Raw genomic sequence first — 25,503 nt, 5'->3', positions numbered from 1 at the left:
ATTTACATATCAGAAAAGTTACCTAAGGATATTTCAAAATAGCTGAATAGTTTATGGTATTGCATATAAAATAGTATATATACAATATATACTAGTGTAGTATACTGTTAGTATATATATGCTATATACAAATAGTAAACAGAATAGATAAAAGGATCAAGAATAAGGATGGGACTTTCAGAAAGACAGGTTTCAGCTTGTTTTGTAAGAATAATATCTAACTATTATGATTGTTTGAATGGTATGGTTATAAATTTCTTTTGACATATAGTATTAAAGTAGGAATTGTCTGCATGCCAGTGTTGTAATAAACTGGGTTTTAGCAGAGATCACATATGTATAACATCCAACACCTTTTTTTTTATATGTACAGATGGCACATGGTGCCAATTTTATCTGCAGATATTACAGCATTCAAAGTTTACAAATTACACCTTTTCCACAGCCTTGGCTAAATCTTGAACTAGTGCAGAATTCAGCTGTGCTAAGGAGGTGATCTTAGCATGCTTAGACATCATATACTTGTTCTTGATAGTCATGTGCTTTATAAGCCCACAATTCAGCATGACTACGTTCTTAGTCAGGTGTTGCATAACAACAAGAAGGGATTCTTCAGTATATGAAAGGTAATGCTGTAGAATTGGTGTCCATTCAGTATTATCAAGAATTTTCAGTGCTAAGTCAAATGTCCCACGGCAATCTGAGGAGGAAAGTGCACCATATTGTAGTCCAAAATAGTTCCATAAGATATGTATATAAATAGGAAAATAATATGTGATCCTATTCAGACCAGGAGCTAAATACAGAGGCCTGTAGTCATCACTATTATATTAAAACTACTGAAAGCTTTATCTAATTTGATAATATTTTTTTAAAAAGAAGAAACAATGTATGTTTTAGTCATAATTGGATTCAGTTCTGTGTAACAGAGACCCCCTAAAATAATGGTTTAAACTAGGCAAAAGTTTTACTTTTTATATTAGAAGAGTCCATAGTCCAAGAAGTACAAAGTGTACTTTGTACAAGTGTGACTCTGCACAAAATCAGGACCCAAGTATCCTTTTTATTCTATCTTCCTATCTTGTGTGTTCTATCCTAAGTTCACATGTGTTTCAGAATGGCTGCCAAAGTTCCAATTGCTATATCTGGTTGCATGCTGGAAGGCTCATGCAGTACTGAATGGCAGAAAGGGCACATCACCACACTAAAGCAGAAACTTTAATCAGCCTAATTGGGAATAAAGCATTTCCTCTTAACAGTTCCTTGGCCAGAATTTAGTAATATGGGCACACTGGCAAAAAGGATTGCTAAGAAACAGGATCTTTTATCTGGCCATTTTGCTACTTGTATGAAATTTGGTTTCTGTTACAAAGGCTAAAAGGGAGGATTTGAATTGGAAGGTAGTTAGCAGTTTCTACTACAGCATATTTGAAAGCAAAAGAGAAAATTATAATTATTGCCTAATAGATCTAAATTCACATATAAAAAAGGAAGAAGTTTGACATATCAAGGATCTAAGCATCTGTCTCATGAAGATAGAAAAGTAGCAGAAGTTATACCCAAAAAGAGTAAAAGGAAAGGAATAATAAAATTAGTGTCAGAAATAGATGAAATATAAAACAAGCATACAATGAACATGAGAAAATGTGCATAAAAATCAATAAAGCCAAATGGACATATATACACTAACAAATGTAAAATAGCTAGTGGGAAGCAGCCGCCTAGCACAGGGAGATCAGCTCAGTGCTTTGTGACCACCTAGAGGGGTGGGATAGGGAGGGTGGGAGGGAGACGTAAGAGGGAGGAAATATGGGGATATATGTATATGTATAGCTGGTTCACTTTGTTATAAAGCAGAAACCAACACACCATTGTAAAGCAATTATACTCCAATAAAGATGTTTAAAAAATCAATAAAGCCAAGAATTGGTTAAATTTTCAAAGAGTAATAAATTGATAAAGCTCTAGCAAGACTGCTATAACAAAGAGATAGAGGAAAAAATTCAAATTACCATGATAAAGAACATCGCTGCAGCTTCACAGAAGTTAAAGGAAATACAATGAATAACTTTATGCCAAATAATTTGACAGTTTGTGTGAAATGGACAAATTCTTTGAAGAAACACAATTTTCAGTCTGACAGAAGAAGAAATAAAAATGCTGAATAGTCCTTCATACATTAAAGAAATTGAATCTATTATTAAAATCTTTCCCACAAAGAGACTTCAGGTCTAGATGACTTTGCTGGTGAGTTACCCTGCACATCTAAGGAACATATAACACCATCTTAACCAAAATTTCCAAAGAGTGAATAAGAATACTTTTCATGTTTTGAGAGGTCAGCATAACATTAAAAGCAAAACCTGAAAAGGACCTTACAAGAAAGAGAATTGCAGGCCTGTTTTATGTATGCACATGTAAAAATTATAAAACAAAATATTAGAAAATTAGATCTAGTGACATATAAAGTGGTTAATACCCTATAGCCAACATAAGTTTATTTGAAGAATAAAAAATTAGTTTAACATTAGAAAATGAGTCAAATAACAGAATATGAGTGGGGGAAAACACCTCAGTGTTTCTCACTTTGCCCAGTATCAGGTTAACTAAAATTTGTGTATATTTTGAATGAATGTGTCCTCATTTTTCAAGGTTCCAAAGTAACTGAGACTTGATCTCATTTGATCTCATCTAACTTGTGATAGGCAGAATTTCAAGATGGCCCACATGATCTTTGTTCCCTGGTGTTACTCCTACAATCATGTTATATTATGCAGCAGATGATATTTTGCAGATGTTATTAAGGTTCCTTACTAATCAGTTGACCTTAAGATAGATTATCTGAGTGTGTCTAACCTAATCAAATGATCTCTTTAAAAACAAAGAGTGTTCTCTGGGTGATGGTGGAACAGGATATCAGAGAAAGTTGAAGCACAAGAAGGATTTGATGTACTGTTGCTATCTTAAAGGTGAAGGGGACCAATTTAAGTGACATGAGAGTGACTTTATGAGCTAGGAGTGACCCTCCACCAATAACCAGCAAAAAAATGGAGACTTTAGTCCTATGCAAGAAAGTGGATTCTACCAACTACTTGAATGAGCTTAGAAGGAGATTTTTTCCAGATAAGAAAGAACCCAGACTGGCCACAAAGTTTGTGCAATTCGTTACTCAGTAATAGAAAACTAATATATAATAGAGTTGTGCAAAGTGAGGTTATAGTTCTGGTATATGCAACGTTTCATTAATGCAGTACCTTGTAAAGTGAGGTCTACCTGTATACAATCCTTTCAATGTCTGCACCAAAATCATAAAACTCAACAGTCATTTAAGGTTAAAATATATATATATATATATATATATATATTTAGCAATCTAGGATTAGAAGGAAACTTTCTTAATCTAACAATACGTATATTTTAACTCATTTATTAATACTTAGTAGTGAAATATTGGAATTATTCCCCCTGAGGCCAGGAACAAAACAAGGGTGTCAACTGTTAGTATTTTTATTTAGTACTGAAATGGTGAACATAGATCAGTGGAACAAAGTAAGGAAAATAAAAAGGAAGTTAAAAGATTAGAAAGTAAGGAAATTGTAATTTCTTGTAGATGTCATGATTTTGAATGTGCAAGCTAGTAAAATAATAATACAAAAACCAATAGTATTTAAATATATTGTAACAATCACCAATTGGAAAATGAAATTAAAAGCTACCATTTATAGTAGTATAAAAACCTCACCATTTGTTGGATTGGTCTTCCAAAGGCAGACACAAAAACAAGATGAGTTGTACAAGAAATTTATTGGGAGAAATACCTTTGACAAACAAAAGAGGAAGGAGTAGGAATAGGCAGGGAAAAACCTTCACATTCTGATGAAAATTTGACACCTGTGAAGGGAGAGAGACAATAGATTGGGCAGAAAGAGACTCAGCAACACAATTCTGAAGAAATTTAGGCCAGGCCTTTGGGGAATCCCTGAGCAAAACTTGAACATTGGAGGAATCCTGCATCAGGCAGAAATGGGCCAGCACTAGTACAATACCTCAATCATTGACTGGGAATAGCTTTGGCAAAAATGTAGTGATGGATCTAAAGAGGCAGCAGCTGGGGCTGCCAGTCAGCTGTGCTTCTTATAGTGGGTTCTCTTCAAGGAGATCTGAGCAGCACACTTCCATGGCTGTCATAAACCACGGACTAAGGATACATGAAAGGAAAGGTGTGAATTAGCTCTGAAAAGAAAGCTACCAAACATTACTGATAGAACAAGATGAAAATAAATATAAGAATACATCATTTTTATGATATTGGATGAATCAATGTAATAAAGATGTCTGTTCTTTCTAAATTGATCTATCTATGCAGTGCATTCCTCAACAAAATTCTAGCAGTTTTCCTTTAATAACACATACTTTGAAAAATAATATTGTGTTGGCATTTCAGTTTGCCTCTACTCACTCTCTAAATCCCATTAAACTGATAGTATGAGGATTTAGAAAGGCAGAGGGCAAGAGAAGGGCAAAGAGAAAGAGAGCAACACATTTTTGCAAACTAGGAAGCAGATAGGTATGTATAACTGACTTTGCAGATCTTAGGAACCTGTAGCTAGAGATCAGAAATCTCTGGTCTTTAAGATGGCTACCTGATTTTGTCAATAAATTATATTGGAACACCGTCACACCCATTCTTTTATATATTGTCTATCAATGTGCTTTTAAGCTACAATGGAAAAGCTAAGTAGTTAAATAGAGACTGTAGTACCCAGAAACCTAACATTTTTACTGTCTGTATTTGGCTCTTTAAAGAAAAAGTTTGCCAACCTCTGCTATAGCCTGTCCTGAAAGTATCAGAAGGCAAAGATTGAGGCTGATTCATACTGCAGAACCCAGGAATGATTAGGATTTAAAGATTCTAGGAACCTCTTGTAAATGCTGCTGCAAATAGGAGCATTTATTGAATCTCTGTTTTAGAATCAGTTAAACTCTCCTATTCCATTCTGAACTGAGATATTCAGTGTTTTATTTTAGAGATGAAAGTATAGCCATAATGCCTCTAAAAGTATAATGCCTTTGCAAACAGTGACAGTTTTACTTCTTCTTTTCCAATTGGGATTCTTTTTATTCAATCCAAAAACAGCAGAGTACACATTCTTTTCAAGTGCACATGGAACATTCTCCAGGATAGGTCACATGCTAACCACAAAGCAAGCCTTGGTAAATTTAAGAAAATTAAAATGATATCAAGCATCTTTTCCAACCAGTGCTATGAGACTAGCAAAAAACAAACCCATGGAGGCTAAACAATATGCTTCTAAGCGATCAGTGAATCACTGAAGAAATCAAAGAGGAAATTAAAAAATATGTGGAGAGAAAGGAAAATGAAAACACAACTGTCCAAAGTCTATGGGATGCAGCAAAAGTAGTTGTAAGAGGGAAGTTTATAGCAATACAAACGTACCTCAGAAAACAAGAAAAATCTCAAATAACAACCTGACCTTACACTTAAATGAACTGGAAAAAGAAGAACAATAGAACCTTAAGTTAGTAGAAAGAAAGAAAGCATAAAGATCAGAGCAGAAATACATAAAATAGAGATTAAAACAATTTAAAAAATCAATGAAACTAAGAGCTGGTTCTTTGAAAAGATAAACAAAATTGATCAACTTTTAGCCAGACTCATCAAGAAAAAAATAAGAGAGGGCTCAAATCAATAAAGTCAGAAATGAAAAAGGAGAAGTTAAAACCAATACCACAGAAACACAAAGGATCATAAGAGACTACTTCAGGCAACTATATGCCAATAAAATGGACAACCTAGAATAAATGGACAAATTATTAGAAAGGTGCAATCTCCCAGGACTGAACCAGGAAGAAATAGAAAATATGAACAGACGAATTGCAAGTGAGAAACAAATGAATCCATTATTATAGTGGGAGAAATCAACACTGGCTATCAGAAATAGATCCAGCAGGCAGAAAATCAGGAAAAACATAGTTCACCTCAACATCATCAGTCAACTGGATAAAAAGGACATTTATAGATTACTTCATTCAACAACAGGACCAGAATCCACATTCATCTCAGGCTTACATGGAACATTCACCCAAATAGACCACATTCTGGGCCATAAAACACAACTTTAAAAGAATAGGAAGCATGCAGTGTTATGTTCTCAGACCCAATGGAATGAAACAAGACATCAACGACAAATTTAGCTGGAAAATTCCAAATTACTTGAAGACTAAAAAATTTCTAACACTTCCAAATAACACATAGTTTAAAGAAGAAATCTCAGGAGAAATTTTAAAACATTTTTGGCTAAATGAAAGTTAAATCAGGACTTATCAAAATTTGTGGGATGCAGAGAAAGTAGTGCTTAGAGGGACATTTATAGGACTAAATGCATATATTAGAATAGAACAAATGTCTAAAACAGTCATGTAAGTTTCCACTTTAGGAAACTAGAAAAAGCAAGTTAAAGTACACAGAAACAAAATAATTAGAGCAGAAATCAATGAAATTAAAAAATAACATACTTTTGCCATATGATCCTTACCATATGCTTCTTGGTATTTACCCAAAGCAGTTGTAAATTTATGCCTACACAAAAACCTGTACATGGTTGTTTATAGCAGTTTTATTCATAATAGCAAAAATTTGGAAGCAACCAAAACATCCTTTAGTAAGTGACTGGATGAATAAATAACATGTTGGATCCAGACAATAGAATAATTTTAGTGATAAAAAATGAGCTGTGAAACCATGAAAAGACATGGACAAACTTAAATGTATGTTACTAAGTGGAAGAATTGAAAAGGCTACATACTTTGTGGTTCAAACTATCTGACATTTTGGAAAAGGCAAAACTATGAAGATAGTACAGAGATCAGTGGTTACCAGGGTTGACGTGAGGGAGGGCTGAATAGGCAGAGTACAGAGGATTTTTAGGGCAGTGAAATACTCAGTATCTCACATGATGATTACTTGTCATTATACATTTGTCCAAATCCACAGAATGTGTACCACTGAGAGTGAACCTTAATGTAAACTATGGTCTTTGGATGATAGTGATGTGTCAATGTACGTTCTTCAATTGTAACATACTGTTCTGGTGAGGGATGTTAACAATGAGAGAGGCTATGCATGTGTGGGAGCAAAGGGTATATAGGAGTTCTCTATACCTTCCTCGCAGTTTTGCTGTGAACCTAATACTGCTCTAAAATGTAAAATTCATTAGAAATAATTTTTAAAATTAACACAAAAATTTAGTACACAGTGGGTGTCACTAAAGATTTTGGTTTAAGGGATTACATGAATAGTAGCCAAACCTTACTCATTCCCTTCCTCCACTTTCCTTTTCCTTCCCTCGCTTCCTTCCTTAGCAGGTTGAAGTTATTATCTACCTTTTTAATAGCAATCGCAATTCCATACTTGTTAAGATTTTACATATATATCTTTAGAGTTTATTCAAAGTTGCTGATTACATGAAATCTGCAGTAGCAAATAGTATGCAAACTTGTGTCTTGTTGGGTTTTGTTATTTAATAAAAGTAAAGTGTTACAAATCAAATTTGAATGAATACAAAATTTAAATACAGGATGTTTTTAAATTTTTGATCACTTTTCTCCTATAATTATGCTAGATATATGGCCTATTAAATATATATCATTTTTATGCTGATAATTATGAAGACCTTCCTGGCCCATAAGATCTGACAGGAGTTTCAGTATGAAAATGAACTAAAATGTTTCCCCCTTCAGCCTTAACTTCTGCTGAAGAGAGGAGACATAATGAAGTAGGATAAGATAATTTTTTAATTCACAATGAAGAAAAATAATGACTAAGAACAGGCTTCCCAACATGCCTCTTAGAATCTGACTAGAATAACCAAAGTAAAAGCAAAAACTGTGAGTAGTGAGTGGAGAAGGTAGATAGAACTCATTAATGCTCAAAATAAGGAATAATGCCAACCACATAACCAAAAATCCTGAAGAATTGTTGCCATCTCTAATATATATTGAATTAGATACATCTCTTCTTCCTGGATGCCTGTGGAATTCTTTATTTTTGAAATTGCTGATAAGCCACCCACTAGAGTGCCAGAAGGCTGTCCTGCAAAGTTACTTACTGGTGTGCTAGAGAATCTCTCTGGGAGGTGAGAAGTGACCTGACCTAGAAATTGGGAGAACTGGTATGCCCTTGCTCCAGCTCTTGGTCCTTGAGTGAGCTGAATCTCCTCTGAGGCTCAAAACACAGGGACAGTAATGTTTGTGAGGACAGACTGAGATAATACCTGTTAGGTGCTCAGGAGTGATTGGTGCATAGGCAGTGCTTTACAAATGTTAGTTCTTAGAAGTATTATGATTCTATGATTCCACAGTTTACTGCTATTTTGTATCTAAATCACTATCTTTCTTATAACAGAATTGGCAAAGGAGTTGGATCCTGTAATTTTAAAAAGTCATCTTTCTTCCTGCTTCTAAGGTAATCCTAAGGCAAATGCCTTTACGGTGGAAACCTCCATATTACAAAGAATTTTCCATTCCTTTTATTAAAAAAAGAAGAATCCATCACTATCTGGCCTGCTGGCAAAACTCTCCCTGGAGTCGTACAAAGTATTGAGATATCTTCCCTCCTTTATTTTCTGGACGAGTTTGTGAAGGATTTTATTTTTTCCTTAAATGTTTGGTAGAATTCACCAATGAAGTCATCTTGGCCTGGGCTTTCTTTTATTGTAATATTTTAAATTACTAATTCAGTGGGGTTTTTTTGGTTTTGTTTCTTTGGTTGTTATAAGTCTGTTTCATTTTTCTACTCCTTATTAAGTTAGGTTTGGAAATTTGTATCTTTGGGGGAATTTTTCCATTTCATCTAAATTGTCTACTTTTTTTGACCTAATGCTGTTCCTAGTGTTCTCTTATGGCACTTCTAATTTCTGTAAGGTCAACAGTAATGTAGTTTCTTTTTTAAAATAACTTATGACTTCTTTTCTTAGCATAGCTAGAGATTTGCCTTTTTAAAAAATGTTTTCGAGAAATCATGTATTAATTTCATTGGATTTCCCTATTTGTTTTCTAATTTTCTATTTCACTGATTTCCTCTCTAATCTTTATTTCCTTTCATTATGCCACCTGTGGGTTTGATTTACTCTTCCCCCCCAACCAAATTTCTTAAAGTGGAAGCTTCCTTTCTTTAAAAGAGCTCCATGTTCTTCCCCCTCCTTTGTGTTTTTATATATATCATATGTATATATACATACACACACACACACACATCTTTAAGAAGAAAATGTGTTTTTACTTTTTTTTATATATATATAATTCTGTATGCACAGTTGACCCTAGAACAACACGGGTTTGAACTGTGAAGGTCCACTTACGCATGGATGTTTTTCAATAGTAAATAATATAGTACTACAGTGATTTTAATTAGAATCCTGGTTTTGTAGAGACACTTGAAAATATGCTTTTAAAGTTTCTGAGGAAATAAATGTCTTAGAATAGTCAAGAAACAACAGAAAAAGAAAAATTTTCCAAGCCATTATAATCAATATTTGGTCATTGGCACAGGTATAGAGAAATGAGATGAAAAGAATAAAGCATCCTAAAAAGATCTGTATATGAAAGAGATCTTAAAGAATGGAAGTAATACTTTAATATAATGGGAAAAGGATGGTTTATTTAATAATTGGTAATGGCAAAATTGGTTATCTTTCTGAACAAAACCATAATTGCTTCTCTGTTGCATGCCATATTAAAAAATATATATTTCAGATGGGTTAAAGCATTAAATATAAAACTTTAAAAGATAATTCAGTTGAATATTCATATAACCTTATGGTGAGGGAGAGGCAAGCTGTAAACAGAGAAGTGTTTACATTAAAAAGGATGCACCATGGACTTCCCTGGTGGTCCAGTGTTTAAAGAATCCACCTTCCAATGCAGGGGACGTGGGTTTGATCCCTGCTCAGGGAAATAAGATCCCACATGCTGTGGAGCAACTAAGCCCATGCGCCACAACTACTGAGCCCACGCACTCTAGAGCCCATGTGCCACAACTAGAGAGCCCACGCACTGCAACTACTGAGCCCATGTGCTCTCGGAGCCTGCATGCCACAACTAGAGAGAAGCCCGCACACTGCAATGAAGAGCCCATGTGCCGCAATGAAAGATCCTATATGCCTCAACGGAGATCCTGCGTGCTGCAACTAAGACCCCGCACAGCCAAAAAAAAACAAAAAAAAAACAAAAAAAAGAATGTGTCAGGATAAATCAGAAAATGTTAACATATAAAGAACTCATACAAATAGTAGGACAAAGAAAAACAACTCAGATTAAAAAAATGGGTGGAAGATGTGAACAGACAGCTCATAAAAGACATATAAGTTACCAACATAAATATGAAAAGATTATTAATCTCATTAATAGTCAAAGATATGCAAATTAAAGAAGCAATGAGATACTATTTTTTTCCTAACAGATTGACAAAGGTTAAAAATTGTGATAATGTTTCTTATGAGGATTTAAGGATGAACCTAACATTGACAGATCATAATCACCCAAAGTCCATATGGTTCATACTTGGTGTTGTACATTGTATGTGTTTAGACAAATGTATATAACATGTATCTATCATTATGGTGTCATACAGAGTATTTTCTCTGCCCTAAAACTCATCTCTGTTCCGCCTATTCATTGTTCCTGCCCCCTTCCCCATGATGGTTAATTTTATGTCTCAATTTGGCTAGACTATGATGCCCAGTTGTTTGGTTAAACACTGGTCTAGATATTGCTGTAAAGGTATTTTTTAGATGTGATTAACAGTTAAATCAGTAGACTTTGAGTGATGATTACCATTCATGTTGTGGATGGGTTTCATCTCATTAGTTGAAGCCCTTAAGAACAAAGACTGCAATTTCCAGGTGAAGCATTTTGTTTCTAGACTGCAAGGTAGAAACCCTGCCTGAGTTTCCAGCCTGCAGATTCTGGACTCAAGACTGCAGCATCAGCTCTTCCCTGAATTTCCAGCCTGCTGACCTGCTTTACAGATTTTAGAGTTGTCAGTTCCCATTATTGCACGGACCAATTCCTTAAAATCTCTCTCTCTCTTCGCCGTATATTTGTTCTGTATCTCTGTTGAATTTTGACTAATGCACTCTCACATCAGCAATAACACTTTTGAAATTTCTACTTGAAAGATAAAGTGTGTGTGTGTGTATGTGTGTGTGAGAGGAAGAGAGGGAGGGAGATGGGAGAGGAGAGAGTTATGAGGGGCAGGCTGGGAGCAAGATTGTGTTATTTGTAGTAAAAAAAAAAAAACTAGAAAAACTTATGTATCCTCTGTTGAAAGTTTATGATTCAGAGATAGTATAAAATACTCTACAGTTGTTAAAAATAACATTAGTTCTAAAATCTATTTAACAGAGATTTCAGTGATTATTAAGAGAAAAGCAAGTTACAAAGAAATATATATAGCAAAATCCAGTGTTTATAAAAAGCAAGGGCAAAAGTTTGTATCCATGTGAGGAAGGGAAAAATATACAACCAAATGTGTAGATGGGGGTTGGGCAATGGTATGTAAGGAGAGGGAATGGTAAAGACTGATAATCTGTGTCTGTGTGTGTATTTCTTTAAATGTATATATATATGTATATAATTTTTACAAAAATGATTGTATTTATACCTCTTATTATCTAACATGCTTGTTTTTATTTTCTGTAGTGTTGAATGTTATTGTATAAGAATTTTTAATAGCTAGATGTATTCTTTTAAATAGATATATTCTACTTAGGTGAGCTTTCCTGTGGGACATTAATGTTGTTTTTATTTTCTCCAAATTATAAAAATTATAGGGATAAAAAGCCATAAACATATATTTATGCATATTCATTATTATGTACTTAGAAGCAATTTCTAGAATTTGAATTGGCATATAAATGGATATATAAATTTCTATTTTTTATCATTTTATTACTAGTAGTAGTAATTGTCATACTATGTAATATTAATATTATGAATATAATAGCTGTTACTGTATTACTTCTGCTAGTAATATGACTATTGCTAATAAGTATAATAAAGAAGACCTTATTAAAATTTGCTTCATTCTTTCTAGATGAGAATCTTATCATTAAGTAAACTTTATTTAATGTAATGAGCCACATGGGTGAATGTGGTTGGAGGAAGTATTTAAAGGCTGTGTCAACTACTAATATTTCTATGCATACATTTAACATCTATCTATATTTTTTCTCTCAACCACCGTAAAAGTTATCTGGAAAATTATCATTTATCATTGCTCCTGTATTAACTTCTCTTTATAATATCATATTTTGAGATATAAGTGTTCTAAAGATGATGACTATTTTTGTTTTACTGACTATAATGATTATTTTTTAATAATTTGATATACCCGATGAAGCCAGGTAACTAACAGCAAACTATAAGAGGTCAAACTTAACTTTTGAACAATCATCCTATAATTTTGTTATTTATAATACCTATGTTGAATTTTAAATTAGGAATTAATCTAATAAATTGTGTTGTTACTTAATCCCATAGAAAAGAATCACAATTTCTTTTCCTAACATTTCTTCTGGATCTTTGTTCAGTGGGGAGGAGCATTGTATCTGGTGAATATATGTCTTCATTTTAGAAACTATTTATGGGGCCTTATGTTAGCTTTCTAGTCATCAGGTTTCAAGTCATTATAGTATTCCTTAATATATGATTCCAATTTTCCAGAGTTATGAAAGGACAGAGTGAACCATGTAAATGGAATCATTCAGTATTTGTCTTTCTGTGACCAGTTTATTTACTTAACATAATGTCCTCAAGATTCATACATGTTGCTGCATATTGCAAAATTTGCTTCTTTTTAAGCCTAAATAATATTTTACTTTAGGCATATATCACATTTTATTTATCCATTCTGCTGTTGATTGGCATTTAAGTGTTTCCACACCTGCTCAGGGAGACACTGAGAGCTAGACATTTTGTCTACTTGCTCTGTGCTGAACTGAGAGCAAGGGATATGGTGACTGCCAGCCCAAATCTCCATCTCTATTCTCACTAGTCCCCAGGAAGCTAGGTTATGCCAGGTCTTATCAGCACTTGACTGTTAGCAAGTCAGAAGCCAGTACTTTGGGCAGCCCCAAGAAAAAATTGTGGCATTCTAGGCAACTGTGGTTTCTGTCGACTTATTCAGTGGTGAGCCAGGGGAAAGGAATTATGGCATCTACCAACCGAAGTATCTGTCTCCATACTCCTCCAGGTGGGTAGACTGTGTCAGACTATCAAAGCTCTGAGAATGGCAAGAGAGAAGCCAACCCTTTGAAGAGGTCCCTCAGAAAAGTTGGGGACATTGGACATGTGAACAGCTCTTTCCCTCCCCTCGAAGAAGCTGGGAGCTAGGAGTTCTCTTCTTGATCATATTGTACAGTGCCAGGGGTAGGGATTTTGATGAAAGGATGTCCTGAATTTCCCTACTTGCTTTGGTGAGCCTAGTTTCATGTTCACCAGGATGCACGAGCCTTTCAATCAGCTTGTGGATTTCTCACAATAGGAATTAGTCCCTGAATTGTTGCTGAATTGGTGGGTTTGTTGGGGGGAAGTGGGGGCCCAGGACTTCTTCCTTGTCATCTTGCTGACTCATTATGCATTTTAAATGTTTGAGACTTGCTTTTTCTTATCCTTTTTATTGTTATTTACTTTGATTCCTCTACTCTTTTAGAACATTCTTATTTATTTTAATGTCTGTTTCAAGGTTTAAACTTTGAGGAGGAGGTCACAGATTCCTTTGAAAATCTGATGAAAGTTATAAGCATTATTTCCAGTGTAATCTATACATGCATACTCAAATAAAATGTGCTTACAATTTCACTGGGTTCATGACCTCCAAGTTAAACTCTGGCATATACCATAACTTTTTTATTTTCATATTTTAGCCTTTAATCTTAGAAAATTAGAGTCAATGTGAATACTTCTGTGGACAACCACCCACCCCAAGTTTCCTTGACTTCTTAAGATCTAGACCATCTCACATTGTCCAAGAAGAATCTTGATAGATTAATGAACCCATATGTCAGAGGCAAACCTAAGTTTTACAACCAACCCACATTTTTTTAAACTCATGAACTATATTCTATTTTCTAATGAGAGTTTTTAATTTTTAAGGAGACCAGATGATTCAGGTCCTCTGGCCAGCAGTCAATAAGAAGAGAGTTCCTAATTGGAAAGTTACTTAGAGATCCTCAAGTAAAATTAAAATGGAATATAAATATTAGGCAACTGTTTTTGAACTGAAATAAGTGATTTCTTTAAACTTGCTTTTTAAGATTTTTCCCCTATAATTCATATTATAAGAAAAAAGAGAATCTACTGCCAAGAATTTCCTCCAATGTAAGTTCTATAAGACCAGGAACTCTGGAATTTTACAACATATTCCCAGAGTCTAGAGCAGTGCATTTTGAATAAGTGTTTGAGCAATAAGTGAAAGAGTAAATGAATAAATAACTCTGATGAAAAGGAAACTGCATTTTAATATCAACAGGTTGTGGAAATGATTTTTACCTCTTCTCAATCTGTGGATCTACCTCATGTCATTATAAAAATAAGTCATTAAATAAGAAATTTGTTGTTGTTGTTGTTGTTGTTGTTGTACACGGGCCTCTCACTGTTGTGGCCTCTCCCATTGTGGAGCACAGGCTCTGGGCGCGCAGGCTCGGAGGCCATGGCTCATGGGCCCAGCCGCTCCGCGGCATGTGGGATCTTCCTGGACTGGGGCACAAACCAGTGTCCCCTGCATCGACAGGCGGACTCTCAACCACTGCGCCACCAGGGAAGCCCAAGAAATTAAAAAAAAAAAAAGTATTAAAAAGTAAAATTATATTTAAAATAGGAGCCATTAAATTTAATAATTTGAGATCAAAAACATAAGATAATTTAAGATAAACCTAAATATTAACATCATTCACAGATGCGTCTAATATCTTTTTGTTCCTCTCATACTCCTATACTACTTTTGTTGTATTGAGTAAATATTGTATAGTGTAACATTTAAATTTCTTTCATGATGTTTTAATTGTATAATTTTAGTTATTGGTGTTTTTACTAGGGCTTAGAATATGCATCTGAACTTATTTATTTCAGGTATATAGTGACAAGTCTAGTGAGATATAAAAAGGTTACTTCTGGGGCTTCCCTGGTGGTGCAGTGGTTGAGAGTCTGCCTGCCGATGCAGGGGACATGGGTTCGTGCCCCGGTCCAGGAAGATCCCACATGCCGTGGAGCAGCTAGGCCCGTGAGCCATGGCCACTGAGCCTGCGCGTCCAGAGCCTGTGCTCCACAATGGGAGAGGCCACAACAGTGAGAGGCCTGCGTACCGCAAAAAAAAAAAAAAGAAAAAAGTTACTTCTGTATATGTTTATCACCTCTTCCAACTTTTTGTGCTATTAATGTTACACATATTACATATATATATGTTACAAACCCAAAAGTATATTATTATAATTATCACTTTATAAAGTGTTATATCCTTTAAAGGAGCTAAGGCAAAAAAGAACAACTATATATTCATTGAGTTTGTTACATTGACAGTACTATTTATCATATTTCTAGTTCTTTTCATGTTTTTTCCTGTGGATTTAAATTACAATCTAGTATTATTTTGTTACTCCAAAACAGCTTTGCTTCCACCTGCTGCCTTGTGCTATTATTGTCAAATACATTACATTTATACATGTTTTAGACAAAAATACAATTATATAAATATTATACAATTGTTTTTTAAATTAGTTAAGAGAAGAAACGAGTAGAAATTTGAATTTATATTGTTTTATAATTACACAATTTTTTTACCAGCACTCTTTATTTTTTTATTTTTTTGTGGATTTAAATTACTGTTTGAGGTCACTTGCTTTCAACCTGAGGAACTTCCTTTAGTATTTCTTATAAGGCATGTCTGGGGTTTAGATATAATTTTGAGTTGGTGCTTTTTGTGGGGGGGTAGTTTGGATATATGTTCAGAAGTGAAATTGCTGAGTCATGTCATAGTTCTGCTTTTAATTTTTTGAGGATTCTTAATACTGTTCTTTATAGTGGCTATATCAGTTTACGATCCCACCAGCAGTGCACAAGGCTTCCTTCCCTTCTGCATCCTTGGCAGCCTTTGTTGTCTGTTGTCTTTTTGATGATGGCCATTCTAACAAGTATGAGGTGATACTGCATTGTGTTTTTGATTTGCATTTCCCTGATGATTAGTGATGTTAAGCATCTTTTCTTGTGTCTGTTGACCATGTGGAATTCTTTGGAAAAATGTCTGTTCAGGTCTTTTACCCATTTTTAAATTGGATTATTCATTTTTTGTTTGTTTTTGAGTTCTATGAGTTCTTTATATATTTTGGATATTAACCCCTTATCAGATATATGGCTTACAAATATTTTTTCACATTCTGTAGCTTGTCTTTTCATCTTGTTGCTTATTTCTTTTGCTGTGCAGAAGCTTTTTAATTTGATGTAGTTCCACTTGTTTACTTTTGATTTTGTTGCTTGTACTACTATCCAAAAAATCATTGCCAAGAACCATGCCAATGACATTTTTCCTATGTCGACTTCCAAGGAGTTTCATGGTTTCATGTCTTACATTTAAGTCTTTAATCCATTTTGAGTTAATTTTTGTGTATGCTGTAAGATAGTGGAGGAGTTTCATTCTTTTGCATGTTGCTGTTTGGTTATCTCAATGCTGTTTATTGAAGAGACTGTCCTTTTACCATTGTTGATTCTTGGCTCCTTTGTCATAAATTAATTGACCCATATAGGCACGGTTTTATTTCTGTGCTCCTTATTCTGTTTCGTTGATATATGGGCTTGTTTTTATGTCAATACAATACTGTTTTAATTACTATAACTTTGTAATATAGTTTGAAATCAGGGCATGTAATGCCTCCAGTGTTGTTCTTCTTTCTCAGGATTGCTTTGGCTATTTTGGGTATATAGTGGCTCCATATAAATATTAGGATTTTTTCCTACTCCTATGAAAAATGCCATTGGAATCTTGATAGAGATTTCATTGAATCTGTAGATGGCTTCTGGATGTATTGACATTTTAACAATATTCATTTTCCCAATCTATGAACATGGGATACTTTTTTATTTATTTGTGTCTTCAGTTTCTTTCATTAATATTTTATTGTTTTCAGAGTAGAAATCTTTCACCTCCTTAGTTTAGTCCTGATATTTTATTGTTTTTGATGCTATTTTAAATGGGATTTTTTTCTCTATTTCTTTTCCATATAGTCGATAGTGGTAGAAACATTACTGATTTTTGAGTGTTAATTTTGTATCCTACAGTTGTACTGACATTTTCAGTTATATCTAACAGTTTTTTTTAATGGAGTCTTTAAGATTTTCTGTATATAAAATCATGTCATCTGCAAACAGAGATAATTTTACTTCTTTTCCAACATTTTCCTATGTTTTCTTTTATTTCTTTTCTCTCATTGTCTTGCCTGATTGCTCTGGCAAGGACTTCCAGTTCTATGTTGAATAGGAGTGGTGAGAGTGGGCACCCTTGTCTTACTCCTGATTCTAGAAGAAACTATTTCAGCTTTTCATGATTAAGTATGATGATAGCTGAGTGCTTATTATATATGGCCTTTATTGTGTTATATTCCTTCTATACCTAATTTCTTGAGAGTTTTTATCATGAACAGAAGTTGAATTTTGTCAAATACTTTTTCTGCATCTCTTGAGATGATCATATGATTTTTTTCTTTCATTCTATTTATGTGATGGATCACATTTATTTGCATATTTTGAACCTTCTTTGCATCCCATGTATAAATCGCACTTGATCATGGTGAAGGATCTTTAACTGTGTTTGCTAATGTTTTATTGAGACTTTTTGCACCTATATTCAACAGGGATTGAATTGTAGTTTTCTGTTACTGTCCTTATCTGGCTTTGGTATCAGAGTAATGCTGGCCTCATAAAATGAGTCTGGGAGTGTTTCCTCCTCTTTGATTTTTTGGGAGAGTTTAAGAATAATTGGTGCTAATTCTTTAAATGTTTGGTAAAATTCACCAGTGAAGCAATCTGGTCCTGGGCTTCTCTTCATTGGGAGACATTTTATTACTGATTTGATCTCCTTATTGGTAATTGGTCTATTCAGACTTTCTGTTTATTCCTAATTTGTTTCAAGTAGTTGTGTTTCTAATAATTTTTCAGTTTCTTCTAAGTTGTCCAGTTTGTTGGCATATAGTGGTTCATAATGGTCTCTTATGATGTGTCATGTCTCTGTGGTATAAATTGTAATGTCTCATTTTTCATTTATAATTTTGTCAATTTGGGTCATTTCTCTCATTTTTTTCTTTTTTTTTTTTCCCCTTAGTCTAGCTAAAGCTTTGTGATTTTCTTTATCTTTTCAAAGAACCAACTCTTAGGTTGGTTACATTTTCTGTTGTTTTCCTGTTCTCTATTTCATGTATTTCCTCTCTAATCTTTATTATTTTCTTCCTTCTTCTAACTTCAGGATCATTTTATTATTCTTTTTCTACTTTTTCTGCTAACTTTGGTCTCAATTTGTTCTACTTTTTCTATAGATAGGACTTGTTTTTTAATTCAGTCAGCTATCTTATGTCTTTTGATTGGAGCATTTAGTCCATTGACATCTAAAGTAACTATTGATAGGTATGTACTTATTGTCATTTTATCACTTATTGATAGGTATGTACTTATTGTCATTTTATCACTTATTGATAGGTATGTACTTATTGCCATTTTATCACTTATTTTCTGGGTTTTTTATAGTTCTTCTCTGTTGTTTTCTTCTTCTATTAGTTTCTTCCCTGTGAATTGATGATTTTCTTTAATTGAATGCTGTGTTCCTTTCTAGTTTTTGTGTATCTATGGTAGGTTTTTGATTTATGGTTACCATGGGGTTCATATATGTTGACCTGTAACTATATCTATTTGTTTTAAATGGGTAGTCCTTTAAATTCAAACACATTCTAAAATATCTACACTTTTTACTCCCCTCCCACACATATTGTTTTTGATGTCATATATTACATCTTCATGTGTGTCCTTTACTGACTATTGTAGTGATAGTTGACTTTACAATTTTTTGTTTTTAAATATTTGTACTAGCTTATTTAAGTGGTTGATTTTCATCCTTTACTATGTATTTGCCTTAACTAGTGGGATTTTTCCTTTATAGATTCTTTCTTCTTGTTATAGCCTTTTCTTTTCCACTTAGAAAAGATTCTTTAACATTTCTTTTAGGGTAGGTTTAGTATTAATGAACTCTTCTTGTTTTTGCTTGTCTGAGAAGTTATCTTTCCAATTCTAAATGACAATCATGCTGGGTAGTGTGTCCTAGGTTGCAGTTTTCCCCTTTCAGCACTTTGAATATATCATGCTACTCCCTTCTGGCCTGTAATTTTTCTGCATAAAAATCAGCTGATAGCCTTATGAGGCTATCAGCTGATTTTTGAGGGTTTCCTTGTATATGATGCTTTGTTTTTGTCTTGCTACCTTTAGAATTCTCTCTTTAGCTTTTGTCATTTTAATTATGATATGTCCTGGTGTGGGTCTGTTTGGGTTCATCTTGTTTGGGACCCACTGTGCTTACTGTACCTGGATATCTATTTCCTTCTTCATGTTTGGGAAGTTTTCAGTCATAATTTCATCAAATACATTTTCAACCCTCTTCTCTCTTTTTCTCAGATCCCTATAATAAAAATGTTGGTTTTTCTTTTAGTTTGTTTTTCATTTCAGTTACTGTATTCTCCAGTTCTGATTGGTTCTTTTTTTATATTTCTAGTCCCTTGTTAAAATTTGCACTTTATTAATCTATAATTTTCTCTAATTCATTCAGCATTCTTATTACTAATGGTTTGAACTCTTTATCTGGTTAATTATTTCTTTCTGTTTCATTGGTTGTTTTTCAGGCGTTTTCTCTTGCCTTTTCAATTGAAACAAAATTCCTCTATCTTCTCATTTTGCTTAACTTTCTCTGTCTCTATGAAATTAGGTGAAACAGTAACTTATTACAGTCCTGAAAAATGTCCTTGTGTGGAAGCATTTCTCTACAGTCTGTGTGTGCCCAGTGGCCTTGATGGGAGAGCTAGATCTGACAATACTAGTCACATCTTTCCTCAAGGTGTGCTTGCAGCTATCACCTTAGTAGGAGGTGGGGCTGGAGAAGGAGTGGCTAGGTCCAGAGCCATGAGTGAGCTGGGGCTTTTCCTCTGCTCAGTGGCTATCACCACCCTGTTGGGGGAAGGGGCCTGTTCCAAGTTGCTGGAGCAGAAGCCCTGGGGTTCATATTCAAGCCAGCTCTGTCTGTTCCCATTAAATGTTTGCCCTTCCCACTCCCAGCACCGGCACTCTCACGCCAGAGGGAAGCAATGATGGGGCAAGAGTGGCTAGCATGTGGGCTTGGTGTGGGTTGGGGCATAAGCTCTGTTGGTCCAGCCTTGGCAGGGACCTGGACTGTTTCCAATGCACTGCCAGTGTGAGCACCAGTAATGGTTGCCCCTGCTTTGCTCAGTTGCTGCTTTGTGTCTGAGTGTCCTTTGTCCCTCAGCCACAGAGCCCTTTCCCCAGTGTGGAGCTGCATCATGAGTGACCACTCTCCTTAAGTTGGTACACAGGCCAGGGCAGTTCCAGGAAATCAGCCAGCCACCATGCAGTCTCAATCCATCCCCTCTGCACTGTTTCAGGAGCAAGGGAGTTTGTGCATACTCCTCACAAGCAGGCTTCCCACAGCCCTGCTGTTAGTCCCACCAGCCCTAGAACCAGACAAGTGGGCTTGCCTTCCCAGTGTCGGACCCCAGGGCTGGGGTGCTCAATATGTGGCTCAAACTGCTCATTCCCCAGGGAGGGTCTCCACCTGTGTAGTATCTCTTTTCCTCTGAGTCTCCTCCCAGGGGCAAAGGTCCTGACCTGATCACATCTCTTCCTTCCTACCTGATTCTGTGGGGATCTTTCTCACAGCTTTGGTTTTACAGGAATATTTCTTCCAGTCTCTGCTTACTTTTCAGTGAGGATTGTTCCACATGTAGATGTATTTTTGATGTGTTCATTGGGGGGAGGTTATTTCCACATCCTCCTACTTCACCATCTGATCTTCTCTGATCTCAAAGCCATTCTGCTTAAAACTCTGCAGTGACTGTCCATCCCAGTGAGCTTCCTGTTCTTCAAACATGCCAAGTGTGTTCTTGCCTCCCTAAGCATACTTCCACCTGGCCTTTTGTACTTGTCATTTGCTTTACTAGAATGTTTTTCTGAGATTCTCACTATAACTTGTTTCCTCTTAGCAATACTATCCCAATCCAGCCTATGTGAAAAGCAATTCATTTTTTATATATTTAGTGTTTTATTTCCATATTGTCTAACTCTACTTATTAGAGAATATAACCTTCATGGTATTACAGACTTTCTTCTCTTCACAGAGCACATAGTGGTCAGTTTCAAAATACTACTTTTTCCTTGAAAATCCATTCTTTTCCTTTCTTTTAGCAGTCACATAACTACTAGAGATTTTGTTAACCAATTTTACTTGCAGCTAAGTGTGTTCATCTGACTATATTTTTGTTAGATTTGTAAGTGAACAGAATTAGTGACCACAACTGCTGCTTCAAATACTTAAATGGTAATTGTACCCCCTTTATTTTCACGACTTTCCCTTCCCATGGGCTGGAATGCATTAGTCATGTGGGTTAACAAATGTCTTTGAGTATGGTGAGGCAAGATTGAATTATTTTATGGAGCAGCACTCTCCACCAGTGTAGACTGCATGTGAGAAAAGTAAAATTCTGTCTTATTTGAACCATTATAAGTTTTATTCTCAATATATTTCACCCTAACTAATTTTTAGAACATCAGTGAAAATATTTGAATGAAGGAATGAACAGGTGGAGCCCACTTTAAAAAGCTGAGAAATGGAAAAATTGCTTTTCCTTGGACAATTTTGTTTTTCTTTTGCTGTTTAATAATAATGGTAACAGTAAAGTTTCTACCTGTTTCATCATTTTAATTCAAATGATTTTGCTCTTTCATCACATATATGAATATTATTATTTTTTGGTAATCTGTCTCCATGGTATTGAAGTAGTCTACTTTGATATCCTCTCTTACAAAAAATTTAAAATAAAGATTAGCTGCTGAATTTTATCCAGTGCCTTTCTGCATCCATTTATATATATACTCTTACATTTTTCTCTTCATTAAATTGTTTATGTAATGAGCTTTGTAATACTTGGTCATAGTCTTATTATACTTTGCTTACATTGCTGGATTCTTTTTATTAGTATTTAGAATTTTTGCATCTGTATTCAAAGATTATATTGGTATATGGTTTTCTTCTTATTGCCTTATTGGACTGAGTAGGACTTTGAGTACAGTGTTGAAAAGATTGGGTGAGAGATGTTATCCTTCCCTTGTTTTTGATCTTACAGAGCTAACATTTAGTATTTTACTATTGTGATATTAGTTTGTTGATGCCATTTATCTAGTAATATTTTGAATACATTAGGTTAAATAAAACATAATACAGTCATCGCTTGCTATCTGCAAGAGATTGGTTCCAGGACCTGCTGCAGATACCAAACTCTGCAGATGCTCTAGTCCTTTACACTTGTCGCTGTGTACTTGCGGGTTCCGCAGTGTGGTGGGTTCAACCAATCACAGATAGTATAGTACTATTTTTATTGAAAAAAATTCATATATAATAACTCATGCAGTTCACAGTTGTGTTGTGCAAGGGTAAAATGTATTAAAAATTAATCTCATCTATTTCTTTTTACTTTTTTTTTTAGTGTGGCTAATAGAAAATTTTAAGTTATTTTATGGCATACATTATTTTCTCTTGGACAATACTGCTGTAAAGTAGTTTTCCTAGGTGGAAATAAGAAGTTATTTCTTCACTGGAGAAGAAAGATAAAAAGAGTTTATATTGGTTAACATATTTCTATAGATATTTTTGTCATGTTCTCTCTGACATTATATTATAAAATGCATAGCCAGATGTAGTTAAAGAATTGTTTGTGCATTCATGTCCCCAGAGATTTCTCAGCACTCATTCATCCCTTGATGAATGTTGATGAGCCAGCCCTAATGCCTAGTTTTATATAGTAATAATATGAAAACAAATATTACATTAAGTTTACCACTATGTTTTCTAAGATGTAAGTGAACTCATAAGTAGTTTTTTTTTTTTGCAAAAAAACTAAATGACAGTTCTCCCTCCCCCCCACCCCTTATATTCAGCCACTTGTTCTTGTGTAAAAAACATCAGGAAAAAACTATTAGTGAAAGTGAAAAAAAATGGATTTACAAACACAAAGGATTTGAAGATAAGCTCTTTAAGGATCTCATTTTTCAGCCTGGAACCAATATAACAGAAAAGCTTGCACGTTGGAAACATGTAAGTGTAATTATTTTATTACTTTTCTTTGAAATATTTTTAAGACACTATAGTTATAGTTTATATTGCATTAGTAATAATTTCTTTAATCTCTTTGAAATGTCTTCTATTATCTTGTTAATATTATGCTTGAGATTTTCTTGATGAGATAAAAGTCATATAAGTATAAATGTAATTTTTGTGGTGTATTAATCACTCTTAACAGAACCATTTTATAATTTATGCTTTATATATGTGTTTTCTCTTATTAATTATTGGAAGTAGTTAGTAATATAAAATATATTCTCAGTAGCTGAAAACATTAAAAAATATTTAGTTTATTAAAGGCTGATAATTGTACATATAGTATAATATTCACTCAGTATTTTGTGCAAAATCATGTATTGCTTTAAGGACACAATAAAAATAGAAAGAAATTTATATTTATTGAGTACCTACTATGTACCAGGCACTGTGCTAGATATTTTGCATGTGGTATGTAATTTTTTCTTCACGATACTGTAAGATAGATATTTTTACCTCTTTTTTTATGATTAGGGAAACTAAGGCTCATAGGGGTTGATTAACTTACCAAAAGCCAAACAGTTAAGTGACATTTGTAGGACTTAACTCGAGATCATCTGACTCCAAAGTTTGTGCTTTTTTATTTTTAGAATTTTGTTTTGCTTTTACCATTAGGTAATGGTAAAAATGAAAGCTCGGCATTATAGTATAATTAACTGGAATGAACTTTTTATAATTTATAAAGCAATGTGTTTGTCTGTAAACTCCTTCATATTCACACCTGTACCTGAATAGCCTGAGCTACAAACGTTTCCATTACATTAACATAATTAGAAGGGAATACAAACTGTCCAGACTGACACTAGTCTGATTTCAATGTAATTGAGGACACGTGTTCTAGATATAGTACAGTAATGTCCTCAAGCCATTAAATCCCACCAAAGTTTATCCATTGAATAAAAACATAGGTTTAAAAGGCAAATGTATCCTATGTAAAACTTTTTCCTCATTAATACGCAGTGCCAACTATATTAATTTGCTCCAGATGATAGTATGCTCTATAAAGTTTATGTGAAGTGTCTTTTGGCCCTCTTTGTAGAATATAAACGTGTTGATTTCAGGCATGTCACCTGCTTTTTATATGCTTTATATAGAGATGACTTTCACTGATGTATACTGATATCCAAGTTGGATATGGGTATGTTTTATACTGATAACCATTTTGGATATACTGATAGCCAACACCCATATATAAATGTAGATGTATATATACATATCCATATATGTTTATTTGTATATATGTTGTGTTATGACAAGTGACTATTATATATACATAAATAGGAATAATATATATTATAAACATTATGTTATTTAATACTTATGAAGTTACATATAATATACCATTTCAAGATTTTGGAAGTATTTTGAATGTTATAAATCTTTTGCTAAAATATATTAATTATAAGGAGTTTTCTAAAGCTCTTTGATATTAGTAATTCTACTAACCACATCACTACTAATATCATTTATTAAAAACTATTCTTTCATAGTCTATAAATATGTACATTTTCCTATGCTTTTTTCATTGTTTGTAGCTACCATTCATACAACATTATGAAGTTGTCTTCAAAGCTCACTTTCTTATAGTAACTGAAATAATTTTTCATTGTACGATTCATCTTTGAATCTATTTCTTCTATATATAATTGTCATTCCATCTTCTGCTAGCTTCATTTTTAGTCTTCAGCTCACTCCGTTGATATTATTTTTACTACTCACATGTCTAGTCTTTAGTGACTTGGAGCTTGGTTTATTAGAAGCTATAGTGAGAACAGTTAATGCTATAGAATACCTAAGAGAACCTAGGATCCAGAAAGCATTAAAAGAGTTAGGGAGTAGGGAAAGGGGAGGGGTTGAGAAATATCAGCATTTAATACTGGGAGTGCATTAGAAAAAGATACTGTGAGCAAAGTAATGGAAAGGTTAATCAAGAATGGAATTCGAGTTTCAGTAATTAGATAAAGCAATCATTGTCTGAATCTGCTCCTGTTTGGGGATAAAACGTGCTTGGT

At 34.1% G+C, this 25,503-nt stretch overlaps 1 protein-coding gene across 1 annotated transcript in view; it reads left to right on the top strand.

Moving 5' to 3' along the window:
• LRRIQ3 (leucine rich repeats and IQ motif containing 3) overlaps positions 1-25,503 on the top strand; it is a gene marked incomplete at both ends in the record, with an annotated part of 151,486 nt that overhangs the window by 21,544 nt on the left and 104,439 nt on the right. Inside the window, 1 exon segment of the mRNA XM_079721106.1 lies at positions 23,272-23,428. Coding sequence (XP_079577232.1) covers positions 23,272-23,428 — 157 coding nt within the window.

This window comes from Hyperoodon ampullatus, assembly GCF_949752795.1.
Source record: "Hyperoodon ampullatus genome assembly, chromosome: 2".
NCBI lineage: Eukaryota > Metazoa > Chordata > Mammalia > Artiodactyla > Ziphiidae > Hyperoodon > Hyperoodon ampullatus.
The sequence above is the reverse complement of the archived record's forward strand: the minus strand, read 5'-3'. Positions and strand labels throughout refer to the sequence as shown.